Source organism: Carcharodon carcharias, chromosome 3, assembly GCF_017639515.1.
Source record: "Carcharodon carcharias isolate sCarCar2 chromosome 3, sCarCar2.pri, whole genome shotgun sequence".
Taxonomy (NCBI): Eukaryota; Metazoa; Chordata; class Chondrichthyes; order Lamniformes; family Lamnidae; genus Carcharodon; species Carcharodon carcharias.
This window is the reverse complement of record NC_054469.1, coordinates 95,063,881-95,088,243: the sequence shown is the minus strand read 5'-3', so window position 1 is coordinate 95,088,243 and position 24,363 is coordinate 95,063,881. Positions and strand designations below refer to the sequence as shown.

Here is a 24,363-nt window from a genome sequence, read left to right as displayed (position 1 = left end):
CTATATTTAACATTTTATGTGAATCTATGTGTATATTTACTTTCTTCTCTCAGCTTTTCTTTGCCACAATTATAATTTTATAATAGTCACTTTGTAAAGGATGTGTTCATTTCCAGCTGATTTCTCTGTTACTTTCAATGTAAATCTTTAAAGTATGCTATGGGATAAGAGGCTAATAAAATGCTGTACATTTTCATTTTACATACCTTTCAATTACTTTGGCAGAACCATTAAACCATTTAAAACAAAATATATTAATGCCTCCTTAAAAGTGCACTAATGTAATTTCAAGCCAACAGTGTTTTAAGACACATAAATTGCTACCAGGTCATAATTATTCATATCACTATTTGCCAGTTCTATTGCTTATGCTCAAAAGTGCAGCCCACAATTCGGTACTTTCTGGGGATTTTCAGGAAACCAAAAGTTAGTGTTTGACTACTCTCTTAGATGGATGATAATTGTAGTAGAAAACCAATTGGTGGCAATTTTAGATCAAGGTTTGCGATGTTACTGTAGGATATATGTAATAAATTATGTGACATTCATTTGACAATATTATTGTACGACAGAGTAACTGATATAATTTTGAAAACTGATCTTTTCTATGAAATTAGCTAGTTTCATACCACTGCATTCAGCACAATCTTCTTAGCAATGTAAATACATGATGTATAAGGTTGCAACCACTTGTAAGTTATTTAATTTTAATAGTTTTCCTGTTAAAAGGGGAGATCAGGTAAGTAAAATAATGGTGAAAGATCAGGGCTTAGTATTTGCAATTACATTAAAGACAATGTGAAATAAAGATGACTGATATTGTAATTCAAAAACCTAAATAATTTCTGCACAAAACATTAAAGAATTCTTAGCATTGGAGCCCTTTGAAGGATATCAACCTAATTTTGTGGCCATAAAGAGCTGGGACTGAAAATACATGTGGCATGAGTACACCCACAGCCTGGGAATATGGGGGGAGGTGTGGCACAGAAGAGGTGTGTGGAAGAAAGGACATGCTAAATTTTGGGATCAAAGGCCTTCATACCAATTTGAATAAGGACAGTGCACATGGGAAATGTGCACATGAAAACAGGCCTGGAAACCTATTTGTTGCCCAGTGTAAAATCTGCCCAGCCGGCAGCAATGTAGAAGAACCCTTATCTCTAAACTGCTGCAGTAAGTGGACTCCAGTTTGTACTTATGCATTTAATTTCTCTATGCAAGATATGGTGCACAGGATTTGGGGGCGCTTCTCTGCTATTCAGAAATACAGAATAGGGACAACATATGCACTTTCTCCAGCACTCTTGATTGAGACTCATGATGCAGGGTGAATATTGCTTAGGACTCACAAGTTTTCTTGTAGTTTCATATTGCCCTAACAAAGACCAGGTTGTCAATTTGCAAAATGGCTTTCAAGCAGCAACCAGGAGGTGGTGAAAATGGCAGCCATGGGTTGAGCTGCAAACATCTGTTCTGCCCTGCTTTCTAGACAGAAGGCAAGCCTAAACTAGAAGCGTACTTAGGCCCATGCAAATGGAACCACGAAGGAAAATCATGCTTATCCTCTTTCACAGCCTCACTGAGATAATGGGTCGAATTTTTGTCCTGCGAGGGGGGAAAGGAAGTGGGCAGGGGTTAAAATTATGAGCACCAACTGGGGTGCTGATTTCCCTATGCTGGCCAGTTTCATCAGGGTAGGGGGAATGTGACCAAGAGATCCCATCTGATCCATTATGAAGGCCAATTAATATTGCTAAAGAGCTCACTGAGAGTTTAAGATGCATGTGGTGATTTTCATTGGGTGCATGGGCTGCGAATGAAGCCAGTCAAGGTTGCAGCAACAAATTATCTGTACCCCATGAAAGGGGGAAAGGTGCAGAGGGGGACTCTGTCATTGAAGGACAGGTGCCACTGGCTCATTGTAGGTGGCAGGGAGTAGGTGCTTGGGCAGTGCAGCAGGCTGTCATCTGCCTGGCATCGTGGAGGCCTAAGAGGAGGAAACAAGGCTGCCGAACACATCTGATTGGTGGTGGGCAGGAGGGAACCTGAGTACAAGGGAGGCAGCAGCTGTCAATGAGGGCACAACTCTCAGATTTTGGAACCAGTGATCAAATTTGTGTTGTGAGGAAAACACAAAGCATCTGCAAAGGCATGCAGATAGGTTGAGTGAGTGGGAAAAAAATTGGCACTTGGAGTGTGAGAAAATGTGAGGTAATCCACATTGGTAGGAAGAATATAAAAGCATGATATTATTTAAATGGAGAAAGACTACACAATGCTGTGGTACAGAGTGAACTGGGAGTCCTCATACATGAATCACAAAAAGTTAGTGTGTAGGTACAATAAGTAATTAGAAAGGCAAATGGAATGCTGGCCTTTATTGCAAGGGAATGGAGTATAAAAGTAGAGAAGTTTTGCTGTAGCTGTACAGGGTGTAAGTGAGACCACACTTCAAGCACCCTGTTTAGTTTTGGTCTCCTTATCTAAAGAGAGAGGCGCTTGCATTGGAGGCCTTTCAGAGAAGGTTCACTCGGTTGATTCCTAAGATGAAGCGGTTGTCTTATGATGAAGAGTTGAGCTATACTCAATGAGTTTAGAAGAATGGGAGGTGATCGTATTGAAACATATGATTCTGAGGGGACTTGATGGGGTAGATGCTGAGAGGATGTTTCCTCCCTTTGGGGCATCTAGAACTAGGGAGCACAGTTTCAGAATAAGGGATCAGCCTTTTAAGACAGAGATGAGGAGGATTTCTTCCTCTCAATCTTTGGAATTCTCTACCCCAGAGAACTGTGGAGGCTGGATCATTGAATATATTCAAGGCTGAGTTAGAATGATTTTTGATCTAAAACGGAGTTAAGGGTTATTGGGGAGTTAAGTATGAAAATGGAGTTGAGGCCATAATCATATCAACCATGATCTTATTGAATGGTAAAACAGGCTTGAAGAGCCAAATGATCTACTCACACTCATTTTTTATGTTCTTATGGTGGTGAGAAGCAACAATCTCTGCAGGAAGGGCAGAGCACCAGGCATTAGAAGGATATAGGAGAGAGTACAGAGGCAGGAAGGACACGGAGGCCATATCCTCAACATAGGAAGACAGAGACGGAGCTACCTGGAGTTGACTGACAACCAGTGTCACAGCATACTGGGACTCTCCAATCACAATTATCTGTGCCCTTGTAGCGGATGACACACACCTCACAGCACTGGTCACTATGCCCTGGCAGTAGCCATCAAAGTCAGTGTCCATGAATCTCTTCACTGCTGGCTCTTTCCAAGGATCAGTTATGGACCTTGGCGGCATTTCATGAATGGTTGAACAACACTGCACCTCACAGGTGACAGTTGACTTATTTGCCAGATCTGGACAGTAATTCATTTTCAGGCAGGAGGTACCTCACAGGCACAAAGAGCATTGGGTTTCTCAGCCATCACAGGATTTCACCAGGGACAGGGCATTATTGACTTCATCCATGTGGCCATCAAGGAACCGAGTGACAGGCCAGTCATTTCATCAACAGGAATGGCCGAATTGGGTTTGTCCTGCTTTTTGAGGACAGGACATACCTGGGTAGTTTTCGACATTATCTGACGGAGGTCAGTTTGATAATTGTACTGGAACAGATTGGCTAGGGGGGCAGCTAGTTCTGGAACTATCAGAGTTAATAGCCTTTGCCATGGTGAATTATCTGAAGACTGGCATTTGATGGCAGAGACCTCAGGGGAAAACTGCAATAGATCATCCACTTGGCTGAAGATGATTTAGCCTGACTTTTGCAATGTTGTGCCGGGTCCCCCTTCATTGGGGATGAGGATACTTTTGGAGCCTCCTCTTGCAGTTAATTGTTTAATTGTCCACCACCATTCATGACTGGATGTGACAGGGCTTCAAAGCTTTGACCTGATTTTGTGTGTGGGATCACTTATTCATGCTGTTGCATGAATCATCTATTGCATGCTGTTTCCACTGTTTAGCATGCAAGTAATCCTGTTTTGTAGCTTCACCGGGTTAGCACCTCAGTTTTAGGTATGCCTAGTGCTGCTCCTGGCACGCTGCCCTGCACTCTTCATTGAACCAGGATTGATCCCCAGCTTGATGATAAATGATAGAGTGAAGGATATGTCGGGCCATGAGGTTACACATTGTGGTTGAATACAATTCTGCTGCTGCTGATGGCCCAGTGCGCCTTATTGATGTCCAGTTTTGAACTGTTCTTAGTCTATCCCATTTAGCACAGTGGTAGTGTCACATAATATGATGGAGGGCATTCTCAGTGTGAATTGGGACTTTGTCTCCACAAGAACTGTGATGTGGTCACTCCTACCAATACTGTCATGAATAGATGCACCTGCACCAGGTAAATTGGTGAGTGCTCACAGCTCCTGCAGGCCCAATCTGGCCAATGTGTCCTTCAGGATGCGACCAGCTCAATCAGTTGTGGTACTACCAAGCAAGACTTGGTGATGGATATTGAAGTCCCTCAACCTGGAGTACGTTCTGTGCCCTTACTATCTTCTTTCAAATGGTGTTCAACATGGAGAAGCACTGATTCATCAGCCGAAGGAGGGCTATAGATAGTAATCAACAGGAAGTTTCCTTGCACATGATTGACCTGATGCTTTGAGGCTTCATAGGGCTTGGAGACAATGTTGAGGACTCAGAGGACCACTCCCTCCTGACTGTATACTACCGTGCTGCCACCTCTGGTGGGACAGGACATACCCAGCAATGATTATGTAAGAATCTGGGATATTGGCTGTAAGGTATGATTTGGTGAGGTTGATTATGTCAGGCTGCTGCTTGACTAGCCTATGAGACAGCTCTCCCAATTCTGGCACAAGTCCTCAACTGTTAGTGAGTAGGGTCAAGTGGGCAGGGAGTTCCTTTGTCATTTGCAGCGCATTGGTTGATGCTGGATGCCCTGACGGGTTTTATTCTTTTTTGGCTTTCCTGCCATGGTTTGGTAAAATTAGGCTATTTCAAAAGACAGTTAAGAATCAATTATATTGCTGCGGTTTGAGTTCCATGTTGGCCAGACTGGATAAGGATGGTAAATTTTCTTCTCTGAAGGGTATTAGTGAACCAGATGGGCTTTTATGAGAAAATGAAAGTTTCATAGTCATTATTACTGGGACTAGCATTTTATTCCAGATGTATTTGATGAATTTAAATTCCTTCATCTGCCTTAGGGGGATGTGAACTCATGTGGCTGAATTTTGCAGTGGAATATTGCTTGCACCCCCAGAAGAAGTGTTAGTCCTGAACTGACTGACATTAAACAAGGCCATCCCGCAGTGATAACACACTCCAGGCAGCATTAAGGAGATGAGGGTGGGACTTCCACCCTCAGTGGGAGGAAGTCCTGCCCTCGAAAACTGCCAGCCAATCAGATTAGCTTGCAGTTCTGGCAGTCCCAGCAGTGCCACAACTCCATAGTGGGCGCTGCTGGGACTGCAATAGCCCCGGGGATGAAGAGGATATGGCCCCAAGAGTGAGGTAATTCCAGGGTTCTGGATGCGGAGGGATCAGGGTGCCTGGGGAGGGATATGAGGGGGTTGAGGGGCAGGTTTAAGTGGACAGGCGGGATGACAAAGGTGGGGTAACATCTTGAAGGGTGTGCCCCAAATGTGCATAGGGCATCCCCCAAAGGATGTACCTCTTCCCTTCCTTCCTGCCTTCAAACCAGTTAGGTGAGAAAAAAGCCTTGCTACTCCCGCTCGCCTGGCCATGCCAACCGCAGAATGGCTTGGGCAGTATAATATTCGGGTAATTTGGCTTGGTCACAAAGTCAATTGCCCATTAATTATTTTTTCAAAATGTAGGGCAGCCTCCTGATGTTGGTGGGCTGCTGATTTCGCCGCCTGCACACCTACCATTTTATGGGGACCAGGTCAGGCATGGCAGTGGGCTAGCCACCTGTCATATTTTATGTGCAAACCCCCACTGAAAACAAGCCTCTGAGGGGCCATAAAATCCAACCTCATTACGGGATGGATTATACACTGAGGGTGAGCTTCCCGAACCCCAGAGTAAATGTCGGGAGTGATCCCACCTCCAGTTAGCAGGCTTGTCCAGCTTTAATTTTTTAGCCTAAGTCCCAGTAATAATGAGGCAAGACTTTCACCCATCTCCAGGAGGGCTCCTGCCTCAGTGAGGTGACCAGCAGCACCACTGGAAGCAGTGGTCATTTCTGGTACTGCAGCTAGGAGGAAGCATTGAGCGATGGACTCCGGCCCCCAGTTAAGTCCGGAATCTTGATGGGGGAGACAGGTTAGGAGGCATGTTGGTCAGGGAAGGGAAGGAGGGTGGAGGTGGGGAGGGAATACTGTTGGGCGGGGCTCTGATTGGAACCTAGGACTTGGAAGGGAGGCACAACACCCTCCCCGGCCTCACCCACCCCAGCTTTTCACTGGTCAGCAGGTTCAAACCTGCCAGGCTTCACAGACCTGCCAGGCTGCACGTTGGGCACAGGCCTCTGTGTTAAATCCAAGTGGCGGCAATATGAGGCACTTAAATAGGCATTAACTGTCCACTTAAGGACCTCGATTGGGCTACGGGCAGGCAGTCCACCCAACAACTCCCTCGCCATTCATAACATCATGGTGGGACAGGGGTGGGGCGGGTAGGCTTGCAGTGGCATGCTATCACAGGTACTGTGCCCTATCTTATGGATTCACCCACCTGTTTTCCCACGTGCGGATAGCTCATAAAATCCAATCCTATGTCCCCAAAGCATTATTATGGACCTCTGGAATTCCAGTCCAGTAACATTACCACTATGGTACCACCATCCCACTAATGCGGGGTACTGGTCTCTCTGAATCCAAGCTCTATACAGTTTTCATTCAAAAGGCTCTCTTACCTTCCTTTTCCAGTTCTGACAAAGTGTGCAGGATTTTTCCTGCAGACATCTGAACACTTCCATAAGTCAGAAGCCTGCACTGTGTGGTATTCAGGAATTAATGGAAGGTAAGTAAGGGAGAGGACACTTCAAAATGAGGTGCCCTCTCTTCAATTTGTTAAAATTTAAACTAAAAAATAGATTTGCAGTCAGGCTACCACTGTGAGAAGGACAGCAGAGTTGGTGGAGCTCCTCAATGGGCTTCTATAGCAGTGCCCAGACAAGTAGGGAGAGCCTCTAGGCCTGAGTGGTCCCCTTAGCCTGCCACTGAGGGTTCACCTTCAAGCAGCTAAACTGGACCGCCTCATCCCATCTCTGCAAAAATGTCCCAAGGATAGCATGGAGCCAGGATACTAGTACACCATCTAGCATTACTATTTTCACCTCTTCAATCTGCTTTGAAATCCAACCTCAGTGAGGACTTATAATCAAGCCTAGTGTCTGTACTCATAATCTTGATCTGGTTTTTCTCCTACAAAATTGTGATAGGTCTCATGTGCATTTTCAGCAACTTCTGTTTTAATTTTTCAGAATGTACATTTTGCCAACCTCACAAAGGAAACCTTGGATGTTAGTACTGTCTAACAAGGATATCCTGAGAAGACACCTGACCTTTGTATGTCGCAACAGAAGTTTTATATAAATAAAGGTTGTCAGTGTTGGCCCTGTGAGTACTCTCAGCTCTGTGTCAAAAGGTCCTGTGTCAAGCCCCACTCTGGATAGAAGCACATAATCTAGGCTGCCGTGTTAATATCACATCTGCTGAATGTGCTGTTTTTCAGGTGTGATGTCAAACTGAGGCTCCGACTCGCGCAGATGAAGGTAAAATAACTGATGACATTACTCAGAAGAGGAGGGATTTCTCCAGTTGTGGCTAATATTTATCCTTCAACCAACATCATTGGTCAGTGTATAATTTCTGTTTGTTGGTCCTTGCTGTGTGAAAATCAGCAGCTACAATACCGACAATACTTCAGTGACGACATTTAAAAAGTACTTGATTGAATGCAAAGTGCTTTGTAACGTCTCGTGGTTGTGAAAAGCATTATGTAAATGCAAGTTCTTTCTTCCTAAAATCCAACTCTTCAGGTTTGCTAAACTGAACTCAACACAGAGGTGGAAACAGAAAACTTGTCAAAAATATCCTTTTTAAGTTTGTTTTTATATCATTTGCAATATTTTATGGAAAACATTTGACAAAACATTCCAAAATATTGCCTCCCTTGACTACTTTTTACAGTATTGGGGATTTCCCTTGATAAGTTCTGTACTTTTCTGGTCTTTTCTCCCATAAATAAAATCAATAACTTCCTCTGTATTATGAAGCTGTCAAGCTCATTGAAACTGTCAAATCGAACTGTCAAAGAGAACTGTCAAGCTGTCAAGGAATTTAAACTTCCTGCACTTTAAATATTACATATAAACATATGAATTAGGAGGAGTAGGCCACTCAGCCTCTCCAGCCTGCTCTGCCATTCAATAAGATCATGGCTGATCTGAATGTAACTTCAACCCCACATTCCTGCCTACCCCCTAAAAAACTGATGGCCGTTTAAAAGAAATCAGTGCTTGCCATTTCATTCTGTCTGTTGACATAAGCCTGAGGGTTAGCATTATAGGATTAGTGCTGCATGACTGGTTTCACAACCAATCATTATCATGGTGGGATGACTGTCAATTCACAGTTCACTGACAGCTCCAAGCGCTTATAAAATCTTTGAAGTGGGATTTGAATACAAATGCTTGTTGTTGTAAAGGATGAGGTATTTGAAGGAAATTAAATGTACTGAATGGGCTTTTTCAATGAGAGTGTTTTTTTTAAATAATGAATTTATCAGTAGACACATAAGAACTTCATTTAGGCCAGGATTTTCCACTCCTGCCTATGGCGCGCGTCATGGCGAGCAGGAGCGGAAAACATTGCAAGAGTGAAAAAAATCGGTTTCATGTCAAGGGGAAATCAGGTTGCGATGGTCCGTACCTGATTCAATGGCAATGTACATTTCCTGCTGCGCCATGTCAGGAACCTCATTTTAATACATTTGAATATGATGAATATTCATTATAATGGCTGTTTGTCAGAATCATCCCCCCATGCTGCATCCAATTAGACTGACATGCTTCACAACTGGATATTAACAAAATGCGCCTTGGTCCAGAGGAGTTTCTGGCACAGTAATGGGCCAAGGATGGCACACTCACAGTCAGGGTGGGCTGTACATGGTTAAAAGGGAGTGTATGGCCATTGCAGGATTTCATGGGGAGAGAGGGGATGTAGTTTCAATAGCTCGCTATACAAGAGGCCTCAAGAAGGGGTGGGCTAATCTGCAAATGGGGCATAGGCATATCTGCCTCAATACATTCAAGGGTTACACAGGGATATCCTCCACTATCAAAACGGCGCAAAGCATTGGATGGGAAGGCTTGGAGGGAGGAAAACCTTCATATAATGTGCCCTCAATACGATGGCAGGGATTACTGCAGTCACAAAAGGGAGGATCTAAGCTGGTCTGGCGGTGAGGCCTCAGCACCAGCATCTTGCAATCTGAAGAGATGGTGCAGCTCAAAATTAATCTAAGGAATAGTGGTACAATGCACTGGTGAGCCGATTAAAGAGGCACCCAACTGAATTGTTTATTGCCAAATGAGAAGAGATGCACAGCTGACACGTTAGGAGCCTTTCAATGACAATGCAGGGAAGCAGGAGAGTGAAGCAGTGAAGAGCATTTATGCAAGATTAATGACAAGTCATGGCAGTAACAGAACGCCTTGCTTTAGCCTCTTGTTCCATGTGTGCCAATTGCCCACAGCAATAACGAGGTCTAGAGCATTTTGGTGACTGGACAAGCTGCAGGTATGTCTTTAACACAGGAGCTCACAGCCTTAGCACTAATATGCTCACATAGAGCCCCCTCAAATAATCACAGTTCCTCAATGAACATTAGATCTCATGAGTAATCCAAAGAATGTGGTCTGACAGTGCAGTGATTGAGGATCCCAGCATCTGGCCTAACTAATCTCATAGCAGCCAGTCATGTCAAGCACATTACTTGTGCTGTCAGGATTTCAATGTCAACTAGGTATCTTCACTGGATCCAAGCCTTTGAACTCACAGTCACATACAGGTAATGTACAGAAAATTGAGCTTTGGGGGCTCATGCTGACTCATGTCTTTTTCTCATTGATGCTTCAGGGAAGAGACCTTCAGGAAGATGGAAGCTGGGTTTATTGCTGCCTGCCTGCAGGCAGGAGAGAAGGTGGGAAAGATTGCAATTGCAGTGCCAGGCTTGCCAAAGGGAGGACCAAACACTCAAGAGCAAGGGGCAGCACCCACTGTGGATGCAGAGGATGAAGCTAACAGAAACGTTGTGTGTAGGCGGTTCTCGAGACTGAGAGTATACAAAACTCGCATGTTTTATCTGCAGATGAGTGAGAGGCAGTGTCGCCAATGCCTAATGTCCATGGATCTGGTGACTCAGATTTGCCACATTCTCCAGGAATTGGAACCATGCCGACTGGGACGACATCCATTGCCAGTGGCTATGAAAGCAACCATCGCACTCAACTTCAACACAAGTGGCTTCTTCCAGGGCTCCATTGCAGACCTGTGCGGGATCTCCCAAGCATCCACGCATAAATTCATACATGAGGTGACAGATGCCCTTTTTGCAAAGGTCCACAATTATATACACTTTGCCAGAAATCAGGAGAGCCAGCAGCCAGAGCACTGGGCTTTGCTGAGATTTTCAGATTCCCACAAGTGCGGGCTGCTGTTGACTACATTCATGTGGTTATAAAAGTGCCCTGGCAACAGGCACTGCAATACATAAACAGGAAAGCATTCCACTTGCTCAGTGTTCAGCTGGTCTGCGACCACAAGAAACAAACCGTGCAGTGTGTGCGTGATACCCAGGAAGCTGCCACGACTCATACATCTTGAGTGGATCGCAGATCCCTGACATCTTTGAGAAGCCACACAGAATCCAGGGTTGGCTCCTCAGTGACAAGGAGTACCTGCAAAGGACCTTGGCTGGTGACACCCATCAGCAGCCACAAAACCCTGCAGAGAGAAGGTACAACAATGCTCATTACACTACACGAACATTGATAGAGCAGAGCATTGGCATCTTGAAGATACAGATCTGGTGGAGCACACCAGTACACTCGCAGAGGGTCTCTCAGATTAGCGTGGCTTGCTGCACGCTGTACCACCTGGTACTGCAAACGGGGGAGGACCTGCCAGATGCAGTCATGGAAGAGCTGCATGTCTCCTCTGCTGAGGAGGACATTGAAAAGCATGAGGGTGATGAGTTTGAGGAAGTTGAGGCTACAGGGGAAGAGGACATAGCATGGGCCAGATGAGGCCAGGCATTCACATGAGGCCCTCATAGCCACCACATTCCAGGATGAGGATGATGAGTCACAGTCTGCATCCTCTTGGACAAGTGTCTTCTCTCATGGGCCCGCATGAACATTAACTTTGCTAAACCCTTCCTTTCCTGGCAACTATGCACTTCTTTTAACTCTGAAGAAGAGTCACAAGGACTTGAAACGTTAACTCTTTTTTTTCTCTACAGATGCTTTTAGACCTGCTCAGTTTTTCCAGCATTTTTTGTTTTTGTTTCAGATTTCCAGCATCCGCAGTATTTTGCTTTTAACTGTGCAATTCAATCTGAGAGTGAGTTCTTAACCATTTTGTGAACCATTTTCCTGGTTCTTTGAAGGATGATGAAACCTTGGGAACATGCGTTCTTGTTGAGAGGAGGTCCAACCTGGAGCAGGGCTCTCTGGCATCACACGTCAGAGGCACAGCCTCTTCTAGCATCTCTGCAGCATCCCAGTCACCATGGCAACTGAGTAGAGGTTGGAGCTGTACTACAATTTTCAGTGCACTCGTAACTGTATGCTTCAGTCTGATAAAGCTCCTCAAGGAGATCCATCTGCCAAAAATGAACAACACATTCTGTGTCACCTTGATGGTGTGACTGAAAGGTCACACTTTGTCCAAGGCAGCCGAGGACATTATGTTGCTCTCGCTCGATTTTGGCATCACCTCGTCCTTTGTGTCACCTTCTCCTCCCATCACATTGACATCAGTCACTTTTAGTTAGGGATGCAGGCGTGCATTCATCCTGACCTTTCCATGGATTTGGACCATCTGAGGATCATGAAGTTCACACGGTCAGCCTGCCTTCATGGCCAGCCCTGGCTCTTTCCAGCTGCAAAATGCAAAGACACCATGAACGGCTTAAGGTAACATTTGGTGATAATAAAGAGCTCTCATCAGATTAATTATATTCTGGGTTGCATTCCACTGGTACCTTAAAAAGTGTCAAAAGCTGCCAGATACACTTCCAGAGTATGCTCCAAGGCTCCTTTGACCACAACACATGACTATTTATTTTTATCTTCAATGACCTTGGTGAGGGTATAGGTGAGGGGAGGCTACTCAAAACATGTGGCTCAGCTCTGCATCCCTACATTGTGACAAGAGCCTTGTGGCCACAACGCAGATACAAGGTTAGAAAGGCAGAAGGTTGGAGGCTTGAGCGCCAGAAAAATGTAATGCCTTCAAGGGCCTGAGCTCCAGCACTTAAAGGTGGAAAGATGCTCACACTTCTCGCTGAGCTTAGCAATTGTGCACTGTGAGAGTCGGATACACGCAAAGCAGACAGGACCACACTCAAGCTCTGAGTAAGGGGCTTATAGATAGGAAATCATGCCAGATGACAGTAAGTAAATGGAGTGTTAGGATCTACGATCCTTCTCCATGCATTTACAGGTCTCGATGGAAACAAGACCTTCAACTGACAATAATGCAGACAAGACGGTTGAACAGCTTAGCCTCAATCTTAAACAGCAAAGAATGAAGAAGGCATTAAGCAGTACACCATGAGAATGAGATTCCTTACACAAGTAGACTTGACATTAAGGATGTTGGAAATTATATGCGAGCGCACACACATTGTGGTGATGTGGAAGCTGACAACATCTACCAGAGGCACCTGGTTTCAATATCTGCAATAAGTGGCGACAGGGACTATTGTGTCACACCCGATGGACAACAACACAGCTGATCATAAAGCGGAGGCAAACACAAAAGATATGAAATAGGTAGTTTTCTATACACATTAGTGCAAAGTATATAACATGGGGTTAATACCCATGCCACCGTTGTGCTCCTAATATTTCTTAATTTTCCTAACCCCGCATCCCTGACATCCACAGCAGGGGTGGAGGTGGCTTGATGTCTGCTACACGCTGTTGTCTGCAATGACTTTGGCGGGCATCCTCTGGAGGGCCAAGACCTGGATGGCCCTGGCCTGCTTTGGGTCTTCTGCTGTAGGGCAGGTGCACCCTCCTCGGCATGTGGACCTGAAGGTGATGGGGTCACAGTAACAAGGGATTGAGATCGGCAGGCCACTTCTGGAGTCACCTGGGCAGATGTCACTGGAGTGTCCAGATGCTGGATCCCCCTCCCTATGGACAACCAGGCTGACTCCTTGAGGAGAAGGTAAGCTGGAGTGAGATCGAGTTGCCCTGCACTCCCCTCTCGCATAGCTACTGACGGATGCCACCAATGCCTACTCCAATGAAGTGCAGCTCCTGGTGCATTGCAGGACCTTTGTCCTGGACCAAGGTGTCTATGGCAGCTGTCATCCTACTAGTGTTGACCTCAATGCATTGGCACACCAGGGCTATAACCTCAGACTGAACGTGGACGGACTCCTCCATCAAACGTTGTAATCTGTGGAAAACAGCTGACAATCCTTCCTGACTGTTGCTGAAGCTCCACCAACTAGGTTAGGACCAAGTCTAGAGGCTCGTCACCAGAGTCGGACTCATTAGGACTCAAATGGAGTGAAGGCCTTAATTTCAGCCATTCCACCCCTGGTCTGGGACCTCTGTCTTCTGTTGTGTGCGACCTTGTCCTGCATGAAGGCAAATGGAGAGATTGTGAGCAGGAAACATGCCAAGACAGATAATATGCCCATCTTGTGTGGATGGTGAGTGGAGCAGTGAACAGGATGAGGTCGCAAACTACACAGGATATAATGCCGAATGGGCTTGTGAATGTGTGAGTTGAGGATGATGAGGCTGTTCACTTACCCTGCCAGAATGGATGAGATCATTCATCTTCTTGCACTAGATTGCAGACCTTTTCTATCCCACATTTGCACTGACCACCGAAGACATTGCCTCCCAAGCTAGAGTGGTAGCACTGGTGGACCTCCTCCGGCCATTACTGGGGTAGAAGACATTCCGGTGGGCCTCGACAGCGTCCAGCAGGTGGCCCAGCGAAGCATCACTGTACTCGGGAGCCACACTCTTCTTGCCTTTCGATGCCATTTCTTCCCTGGGGCAATTTTGGCCTGGGGACATCGAGAAAGCCATGTGCGGGTGTAGTTTAAATATGCCCTAAGGAAAGAACCACTGAGGTCACTGCGGGGCAGGCGAATCAGAGTTCACCACCTGCAATCTGACATGTTTCCCGTTTTTCCGCCATTAATGAGGAGGAGAATGAACAATATGGCACAAAAATCTGCCATTACGCATGGTGGGGAAAATGCCACTTTTCCTGCCCGCCACCTCACTTAAAGCGCGGATGGGAAAATCCCGTATTTAATCTCAGTATGGGTCCAGAGGTCTGCTCATGCTGGATACTGGCATGGAAGCTGTAAGGGCAAAGGATGATGGGTGGAGAGCATAGGTTGGCATGAGTTGGATCTAAGATGGCATAGGGGCTATGATGGGCCATGGTGGGTGGAGGGGCAGTGGTTGGCATGAAAGGTATGAGAGACCATGGGGGGGTGGGTCAGGGGACAAAGGTTGACATGGGGAGTGCTTGGGGGGGAGTTGAGGGTTTGAGGTCTGGAGGGCTGTTATTTGTTTCATTCATTTTGTACATCTTTGCAAAGTGCTGGAGCACCAAGGCTGCCCTATCACCCAGCCTGCCTCTGCACCCAAGAGCCTCCAAACTCTTTCCCAGTTACCTGCCACAACTCCCATTTGCACCAACCCCTACCTCCCTGCCAGACTGCATCAGATCATCCAGGGCACTTTTTCCCAAGTCTTGCCGAGCCAGCAAATGTCCCTACTCTGCTTTACTGACTTGGGAGCAAAAATTCAGGCCAAAGATAACAGGTGCGATTTTAAACCTCCCCCACCAGGATGGTTGAAAGAATAGATCTGAGGGTTTAGATTTCAAAAGTTGGAAACTGGATTCCAAACAACCTTCAACATCAGTTGGGGGACCAGCCACTAATCTGCTCTCCAGAGGAAGATCAATAATTTAAACGTGATTATGAAGCTGAGATCCTCAAAGTTACCACAATTTTAAATGTAAGTGCTGTGGACCAGCTTATCAAGCATTCGGAAAACTTGACAGCTGGAGAGATGCAAGAATAGCTGTATCTAAGTGCCTTTCCAGCACTGCTTGTGGGCCAGGAAGAGTAAGAGTGCTTCCCCACTGGCCCACAAAGCTAACTTGTTTAGCTCCCTGCAATTCTAAGCCCCTATGATCAGCCAATCACCCCCTCCAACCTCCCTCACCCCGATGCATGGGGAAGAATTTTCCCCGCATCGGTGGGGGGGGAGGGGGGGGGGGGGGAGTTCAGGAATGGGCGCGTGTAGGCTTGCCCAGCGTGACGTCTGCCAGGAAGCGCTATGTGCTTCCTGTGTGGGCGGGGGGTCGGGGGGGCTTCCTTAAGCTGGGAGTGTGCTTTTGCTCGCATGCGCGCAAAAGAGCGTACTCATCTCCCTGAGGCTAAGTGCTGCCTCAGGGAGATCAGTGCCAAATTTAAAAATGGTACATGTAGAGAAATGATATTTCCCTGACATGTCCCCTCATATGACACTGTCACATGAGTTGGGACATGTCCATCATTTTTAAATAAACTTTTATTAAATTTTCAAAACCTACATGAAACCTCATCCCGCCCGTGGATGAGTTTTCATGCTTTTTCTGAAGCTTGCCAGGGTTCCCAGCCTTCCCGCCAACCTTAAGGTTGGATGGGCAGGTCCATTAACTGGTCTAATTACTTTCTAAATGGCCTCAATTGTCCGTTGACAGGTCAGCGGGTGCACAGCTGATTCGGCTAAGCCCCTGCCGACCTGAAAATTGAAATGACGCGGGGTGATGTTGGGAGTTCCACCTGATGTCATCCCACGACATTTTATGTGTTGGCAATCGGGCCCGGCCCCCCGCTCACTGACCTCAATATCCTGCCTATGATCTTCCCCCCACCCCACCAGCCTTTCCGATCTTCCCAATCTCTGATTTCTCCCCTCACCCAGGTTTCCATGATCTCTCCCCACCCTTGTCTCCATTCCCTGGCTATGGCCTTAACCTGGCTGCTACCAATTGGGCATCAGATTTGTTTTTAAATAAGGTACTGTCATGATTTTTGAGTTATCCACATTTCCGGGTTTCCAGCCTGCTACAACATCCTCCATCTTCCTGCAAATATTGGGACACAAGTTTCAGGTTGAAGACCTTTATCAGAACTGGAAGATGTTCGAGATGAACAGTTTTTAAGCCAGCATAAAGCCAGGGAAAATGTGAGCAAGGAAAGAGCAGAAGGAAAAATTTTATGACTGGATGGAGTGTAGGAGTAATTAAGTGACATCAGGGATAACAGTGCAAAGCAAATGGAGGTGATAACATGAAAAGAACAGAAACAAAAGATGGATGCAAATGATTACATCAGAATAGCTAAGGGGGAAGGAAGCATGAAAGACTTGACAAAGCAGGGAGGTTTGCCATAGCCTGGAAATGTAGCAAATTTTAATTATAATGTGTATTTGATTATGGGCAGTTACATATTAAGATTTGTTAGCTTATAAATTTTATTTGAATTAAAGTGCAGAAAATGTTGTGAAACCTATTAAAATCATCAAGACATTCAGTGACAGCCACTGACAATGATAAAACAACTATGTCAACCAAAAATCACAAAAACCTTGCATGAAGTTTATCCAGCCTTTTCCAGATTTCTCCACCAACCCTTTACTCTCAACACTGCTGAGTCTACACCACGCCAACCAAAAAATCATTGATTCATTGGCTCACAGTATCTTGCTGTCAGGCTGCCACAGATTCTGGCTAGCAGGTCAAGACTCTAAGATCTTTGCTTTGTAGCTTGCCTCAGCAAGCTTCACAGCATTGGTTCAATATTGTCAACATCAGGACTCAACACAAGGAATAAAACAATCTTATTCCTTTCACAAATGTCAATATGGAACAATTCCCTAACCTGGGTCAGCAAAGAACTAAGGCTGTGTTTATCTGTGCCACAACACTAGGGGGAAGCACTTCCTGCACATATGCATTGTCAGTCTCAGCATCAGTGTCAGCTGCTGCATTAAAACAAACAAGTTGGCTTGACACAGACTAACAATACTGTATCGTCTTAAACCAATTGCAAGTTCTTGTGTCCACTTTACCTATCATTTATCAACTGTTCTCTCTGTAAAATATGCTTCTGACCATTCAGTGAATGATGAAGATATATATTCGGAAATTTCAGTAAACAATAGTCCCAACATCCAATGAACTCAGAGATCGTGGAGAATTAATTGTAATTTTTTTGATAAAAATGAATAAAAAATTTTCTTGAATTAAAATACAAAAGGAGAAACGTATTATCTCATGTTGGATTCAAAACAATACCCCTGAGATTAAGAGTCCAACTATCATTTGACTCAACTACCTGGGCTGTGAGGAGTTCCCTGCATAAAGCCTTGACAGGCTAGGGGGAAACAGCATTTAAATAAACTCAGGCATCTTGTTTATTTTCATGGTCTGGTTTATTATAATTGTAGCAAGTTAATTGGTGTTCTGTGTGTGGGTTGGGGAGGGGTCTAATCCCTCTGTAGATGTAGCCAAAGGTTTCTACCTTGATATCATTACAGAGCTTTGATAATACAACCATTGCCAATCACAGCACTAACACTGATTCGACGCTTACGTAAATAGGCAGCTTCACAAAACCAAATTTCTGAAAAGGAAAAATTCCATCCAACCCCAAGCATATGGAACAGCAGTGTGAGTCGAGTGCGCATGCGCAACTGTTTCTGCTGCACTTCTGGTCAACGGCAGGAGTTACAGTTATTTGGTTCATGCAAGGAAGAAAGTATCCCCAGTTCTTTTTATATGACAATCTTACTTCGTAAAGATAGCTTTTCTTTAACTAAGTACTTTTGGAGTTGAAGCAGTAACTGAATCTAATATGTAAAAGTTCTTTCTTGATGGAAAGGGCACAATTACCAATTGGTAAGGAAATGTAAATGTAAATAATGTAAAAAAGCTCTCTGCTGTCGATCTCAAAAGGTTGGGTTAGGACCTTGGCTTAAATATCACCCATTTGCCCTGGATACACATTTGTTTTAATATTTTCCAAGCTTTTAGTTAATCGAGATCACACACATTTAGCTTCAAAATATAACACGACAATTGTATTAGATATAACTTTAAAGTTAGTACTGAAGGTTTTTTTCTAGTGAAGAGGACCATTTTTACATTATGCAATAAAAAGGGGCAATTACTTGGATCTCCAACTTTCAATTTTAACTACTGAAATGACATGAGTTTTATTGGTATTGAACAATTTTACAGGAAAATGCTAAATTTTGCAACATTCACAACTGGAAGAAAAACAATGCCTGCAAAGTGGTATTAGTGGTATATTCATGATTTTCTTCTGAATTTATAAGAACAATATACATCACTGACATGGTACTTACCTTTTTCAGTTCTGAAATTCCACTGTGCGCTCTAATTGATGCCAAGAGTGCAGAATGTTCATTTTCTGTTGCAGTGAATGAAGATGTTTTCAGGTTACCATTTATCACTGTATCAGAAATCTGGCAAAAATAAGACATAGAAACAGTACATTTATCAGAGATGACATATTGCAGTAGCTGGCTTTATCATGAAAAACATCTTTGTATCAGAACTATACAACCAAATGGAGATTTATACCTTTCTAAGCCGTTCTTTATTTTGCCCTGATTGGATAGCTTCCATTAGAGAACTGTGCAAGCACTCATCTTTCTGTGCTGGCTTCTGAATGATGGGTTTGAATTTCTTGACAGGCCCAAACATGCTGGTATTTGGTTTGATATTGAAGCAATTTGCGTGAAAGGAAGGTGAAGTTTCTGACTGTACTGTAAATACTATTTCAGTAACTGAAGAGGCTGTAGTAGACATTGTTGGCAGATTTGAGGCAGGCAAATTATGTGAGATGCAGTCACTCTGTTTCACAGCAGTCGCATGATCTTTAACAGAATCTGAAAATGAAGTTAAAGAAGGAGTGGATGTAAAGGTCATAGGTGTTTTAATTGACTGATCACTTGGGGCACTGGAAATCACATTTTTCACAAAAGGTGATGGCAACGTACTTTGTGGAGTCTGCCTATTTGCAGTGGGACATTGCTTGCTAGAAGAAAATGCATCATTTATGATTAATTGGGAAAGCTGTGATTGGGAAGTAACTTTGTTAAAGGAGTTAGTTTGATTTGACACTTTTTTAATTAACCAATTCTGATTTGGAACAGATTTATCTTCTTTATGTTTGATCAATTTTCCAACATCTTCTGTGCTGCAGTTGGAATAGAGTGCAAACTCTGCATTCGGTTGGCTTCTTATGCAATTTTTTTGCAAGGGCTTAACAGAAGACTTCTCCTCAGCAGGTCTGAATTTATGTTTATCCTCAAATTTACTCTTAAATCCAGTATTACTCTGAGCATTAGATTCATTCCCAGCTCCAGTTTTTGTTGACGGTATGCCTGTGTAGCGGTAAATTGCTGAGGCAACATATTGGCTTGATGTTCTTCTGCAGGGCTTGATAAAATTACTCTCTGCTTTGGGATGGGTATTTTCTGGTATGTTTGCAATTTTTACCTTCGATGGCATAACTGACGCAAATGACTTTTCTTCAGTGGATTGTGAGTCAGTTTTAAGTGACTTACTACTTACAGCTGTAGTCTGCACAATAACTGCTTCAAATTTGGGGGATATATTTGTCAACTGCTTTGCTGGCTCTTGTAGTTGCAATCTACCAGCTGTGCAAACAGTTGTATTTATTGCCATAGTTGAAGCTGGGTTGGCACACTGCAGATTATTCTTATCCACGCTTTTCACATTCCAGAATGCCTTTGCTTTTCCTAAAAGTGATTCTTTGTCACTGGCTCCAATGTTTGCTGTAGTCTTTTTGTTTTTTGTTTCCCTGATCTCTGTATGTATTAAATTGCCCAGATCATCAATCTTGATAGCGCCTGTGGTTAGTGACAACCCTTCTCTTCCCTTAGGTTTTACAACTGGTTTTGGCGGAATAACTGTGAATGTTCTCATGCCTACTTTTGGAACATATTCATTGGTAACTTTATTGACAGTGTTTAGCCACCTGTCTGATGAATGTTTGTGTTCCGGAGCACAGTTTGCAGCTGAACAATTCTCATCTTGCGTCAGATATTCTGCTTGGACATTCTTCAGTATTTCCACACAGTTTTTAGCTTCTCGTGTTACTGGGTCAATCTCCACAGGTGCAACCTTGTGCACTTCTTTCCTACCATTCCCTCTAACCTGCATATCATACTTCAGTTCAGTTGCAGACAAAATCATTTCAGATTTGTTATCTCTCGACTTTATCTGATCTTGAACATCATAACTCTCTTCTTGTAAACCTTCTGTTGATTTTTTAATGGTACAGCTGACAATACTTGTGGGATAGAATGTGTCAAATGAAACATCAGATCGTGACTGCTCATGAATATTGGTTACGAAAGTTCCAGTTTTTGAGTTTGTTTGCCGACTCCCATCTGTATCATGAACTTCTTTTACTTCTGCAGGCTTGGGTACTTTTTCCAGTAATATCTTTTCTTCAATTTCCTCGTGGCAAGTCAATGATACTTCATCAATGATCGTCACTGGAACAGTTTCCTGGTCATCAATGATTCTGTCAGACATTGTGGAAGATTTTTTGAAGGCCAATTCTTGTCCAGCTGCCAAAGAAATAACCAAAAGCTGTTTAGAAGTCTTCAAAAAGTTCTTGGTTGCAAACAGCAACGTACAAATCAAGGTTAGAAAGGTTGTTTAAGATTACCCCACCACATGCACCCCACCTCTTCCCTCTACCCCCTCCCCCTGCAATTTCAGTAACAATATGCTATTGCTCATTCTCATAATGCTAGTTTTAAAACTCTGATTTACAAAATTCTTAGAAACCACTGACATTTTGTTGGGAAAGAAGATTTGGTATAAATCCAGTTAATCTAGGGTGTTATACTAATGGGAGAGAGCATTTAGAATTAGCCAAGAAGTGCTCTAAAATTCATACTCAACTTGTGGCTTGCCTTTGTCAGAACTTTTATATTTTTCAGAAAAATGTACAATCTAATTACAAAAGTGAAACCAAGCCTGCATTTATCAAAAAGCAAAATACTACGAATAATGGAAATCTGAAGTACAAACAGAGAAATGCTAGAAATACGGAGCAGGTCAGGCAGCATCTGTGGAAAGAGAAACAAGAGATAATATTTCATCTGATACAAGGTCATTGACCTGAAATGTTGACTGTTTCTTTCCACAGATGCTGCCTGATCTGCTCAGTATTTCCAGCATTTTCTGTTTTTATTTCAAGAATGTTTTTATTGTGCACCCTGTTGAAAGTTAATCTTATTTGTTAATGTGCACTTAAATTCTTATATTTTGAAAAGCTCCACAAGCAGATTTAACTTTGTTCAAAAGTTCATTATTACAGTATTTACAAAGTCACAACTTCACACGAGGTCACTTTTTCGACAGTAATAATTCATTACATGCTAGTTTAATGAAATTATTGAAATATTCATTTTGACTTAAAACTTGTTTAGAAATAAAAAATACATTGTTAAATTTTTGACATTTACATTTTTGGGTAAATTAGATATTTTTCCTTTTCCTGAAACACTGACTATTGGGCTGCATTCTATATACCCAGCAGGAGTTGTGAAGAATGAGAGGTGATCTCATTGAAACATACAAGGTTCTGAAGGGGCTTGGCAGAGTAGACACTGGGATGCTGTGTCCCCTGGCTGGGGAATCTAGAATACAGGCATCAGTCTCGGGTTGATATTTTAGGACTGAGATGAGGAGAAATTTCTTCACACAAAAGATTGTGTATTTTTGAAATTGCCTACCCTAGAGGGTTGTGGATAATCTGTCATTGAATATATTTAAGGCTGGCATAGATTTTTGGTCTCCCTGGGAATCGAGGGAGATGGGAGTGGGCAAAAAAATTGAGTTGAAGCCAAAGATCAGCCATGATTGTATTGAACGGTTGAGCAGGCTTGATGGGCCATATGGTTTACACCTGCTTCCTTTCTTATGTTCTTTTGTTATCCAGTTCTTCAGGCCCAGCAGCCCCCAGTTCTTTGTGTGTGGCCCGACAGTATTGGCAGGCTGCTCCACTATATGATAGCATAGCTTCACCCAATTTGGATTTGATGTGGACAAGCTCTCAGTACATTTGCACTTTCTAACAGCAGTCACTCAGATGTGAGCTATATGGCTGATGTTACCCTCCTACCCCTCCAGGCAAAGGTAAGTGACTCATACTGCTGTGCTTCTTCCACTGCCCTCATCACTGACATCCTAGAGTTTATTGTGCCGCCACCTCAGTATATTGGAAACAAACATAAGGGATGTTCCAGTGATTTAGAATGTCGACACAATGCTCCACACTGTTGCTGCAATCAAAATAGAACCTCTGATCTTGAATATGCAAGTAAATAAAAACTGCACTGTGGATTCATAAACATTACAGCATCAATTATGTAACGTAATGCACCATTGCAACTGTACCATACAAAATATGAGTGCAAATATTTTTAGGACATGTTGCATCAGATAGGATTACATGTAGGAAAATAAGCTCTTATTGGTCATTATTTCATGTAGAAGCCCAGCAAAGCTCACATCCTTACCTGTCAGTTCCGTATTTAATCTTGCCAAGGTTAGATGTGTCTGGGCTTCAATGGAGATTTCATCTTCCTCCTTCCAGTTAGATCCAATGCTTGTGCCCATTTCAAATTGAAGTTCCACAGGTAAGGATTAGAAACACAAATGCAACTTCTTTAAGTATACAATTGCTTGAGCAGAATAATATAAAAGAATGTTTTGCTTTCACATGGCAGCTGATTTTCATTCTGCCATTCACACTTCCTCTTGACATATCTTTTGTTTCTTGTCCCATTGCCATCCCTTCCGACCTTGGACCCACCAACCCTTTTATCATTTAATCTTTCTTGTTTTCTGCCCAATCACAGATCTTCCCTTTTGTTCTTTTTCTTTTCCTCCCGCTTTCATTTTCTTAAAACCTTTTACACATCTAACTCTTCCCAGTTCTAATGAAAAGTTATAAACCTGAAACATTAACTCTGTTTCTTTCTCCTCAGATGCTGCCTGACCTGCTGAATACTTTTAGCATTTTCTGGTTTTATTTTATGAAAGAATGTTTATCTAAATACAGTGATCTAATTCAGATTATTTACAAATCTTTGTTATCTGTACGGTTTTATCTTGCCCAGTTCTTTCATTGCCCTCAGTCATCAAAATCTAACGGTGGAACTGTTTTGCCTGACAGTATAAAAAATACTGAAGTCTGTATGAAAATTAAAAATAACTTATTTTAAATGGTGAGACTAAAATTATAATTTATTAACACAAAATTTCAGAGATTCTTAGTGATGGTCTATTACTATATTGGCCCTCATGCTTTGAGTGAACACCTGAGTTGGGGGTCACAACATTAGTAACAAGATGATTATTTGTTGTTCCAATTGCACCAGGCACATAGTTGTCTTCAATGAAATAATTTTGCAAAATTTTGGATTTGCTTACATTCTTTTACGTAAAGTACTGATTGCAAAACATAGATTGTGAGTCAATATTTCAAATCATTGAGGTCCTTCACTGACATGATCTGTGTTAAAAATATAAATGCAAGTTTGTGATGCTGAAGGAATTAAACATGGAAACATATTTTGTAGGATTTCTTAGTTTCCAGGTATGAAAAAAAAACTTGTATTTATACAGTGCCTTTCATGACCATTGGGTGTCCTAAGCATTTAATAGCCAATTAAGTACTTTTAAAGTGTAGTGGCTGTGGTAGTGCAGGAAATATGGCAACCAATTTGCACATAGCAAGTTCCCACAAATACAACATGATGATGACCAGATGATCTGCTTTGAGATATTTATTAAATGACAAATATTGGCCAGGAAATCGAGGGCAACTCTCCGCTCTTCTTCAAAACAGTGCTGTTGGATCTTTTACATTCACCCGAGAGAGCTAGGTTCAATATATTCAAATTCTGAAAGACAGCACCTCCAACAGTGCAGCACCTCCTCAGTGCTTCACTGGAGGGTCAGCCTTGATTTTTGTGGTCAAGTCCAGGAGTGAAACTTGCA

The 24,363-nt window shown here is 43.2% G+C and overlaps 1 protein-coding gene across 2 annotated transcripts in view; it reads right to left on the bottom strand.

The window, feature by feature from the left end:
- The window catches only part of cobl (cordon-bleu WH2 repeat protein), a 503,840-nt gene that overhangs the window by 56,248 nt on the left and 423,229 nt on the right, over positions 1-24,363 (bottom strand). For both annotated transcript variants that reach the window (XM_041183628.1, XM_041183629.1), the window contains exons 10-12: positions 22,878-22,966; positions 18,895-20,915; positions 18,657-18,776 (exon numbers count right to left, since the gene is read on the bottom strand). In XM_041183628.1, the coding sequence (XP_041039562.1) occupies positions 18,657-18,776; positions 18,895-20,915; positions 22,878-22,966 (2,230 nt within the window). The remainder of the gene's footprint in view (positions 1-18,656; positions 18,777-18,894; positions 20,916-22,877; positions 22,967-24,363) is intronic.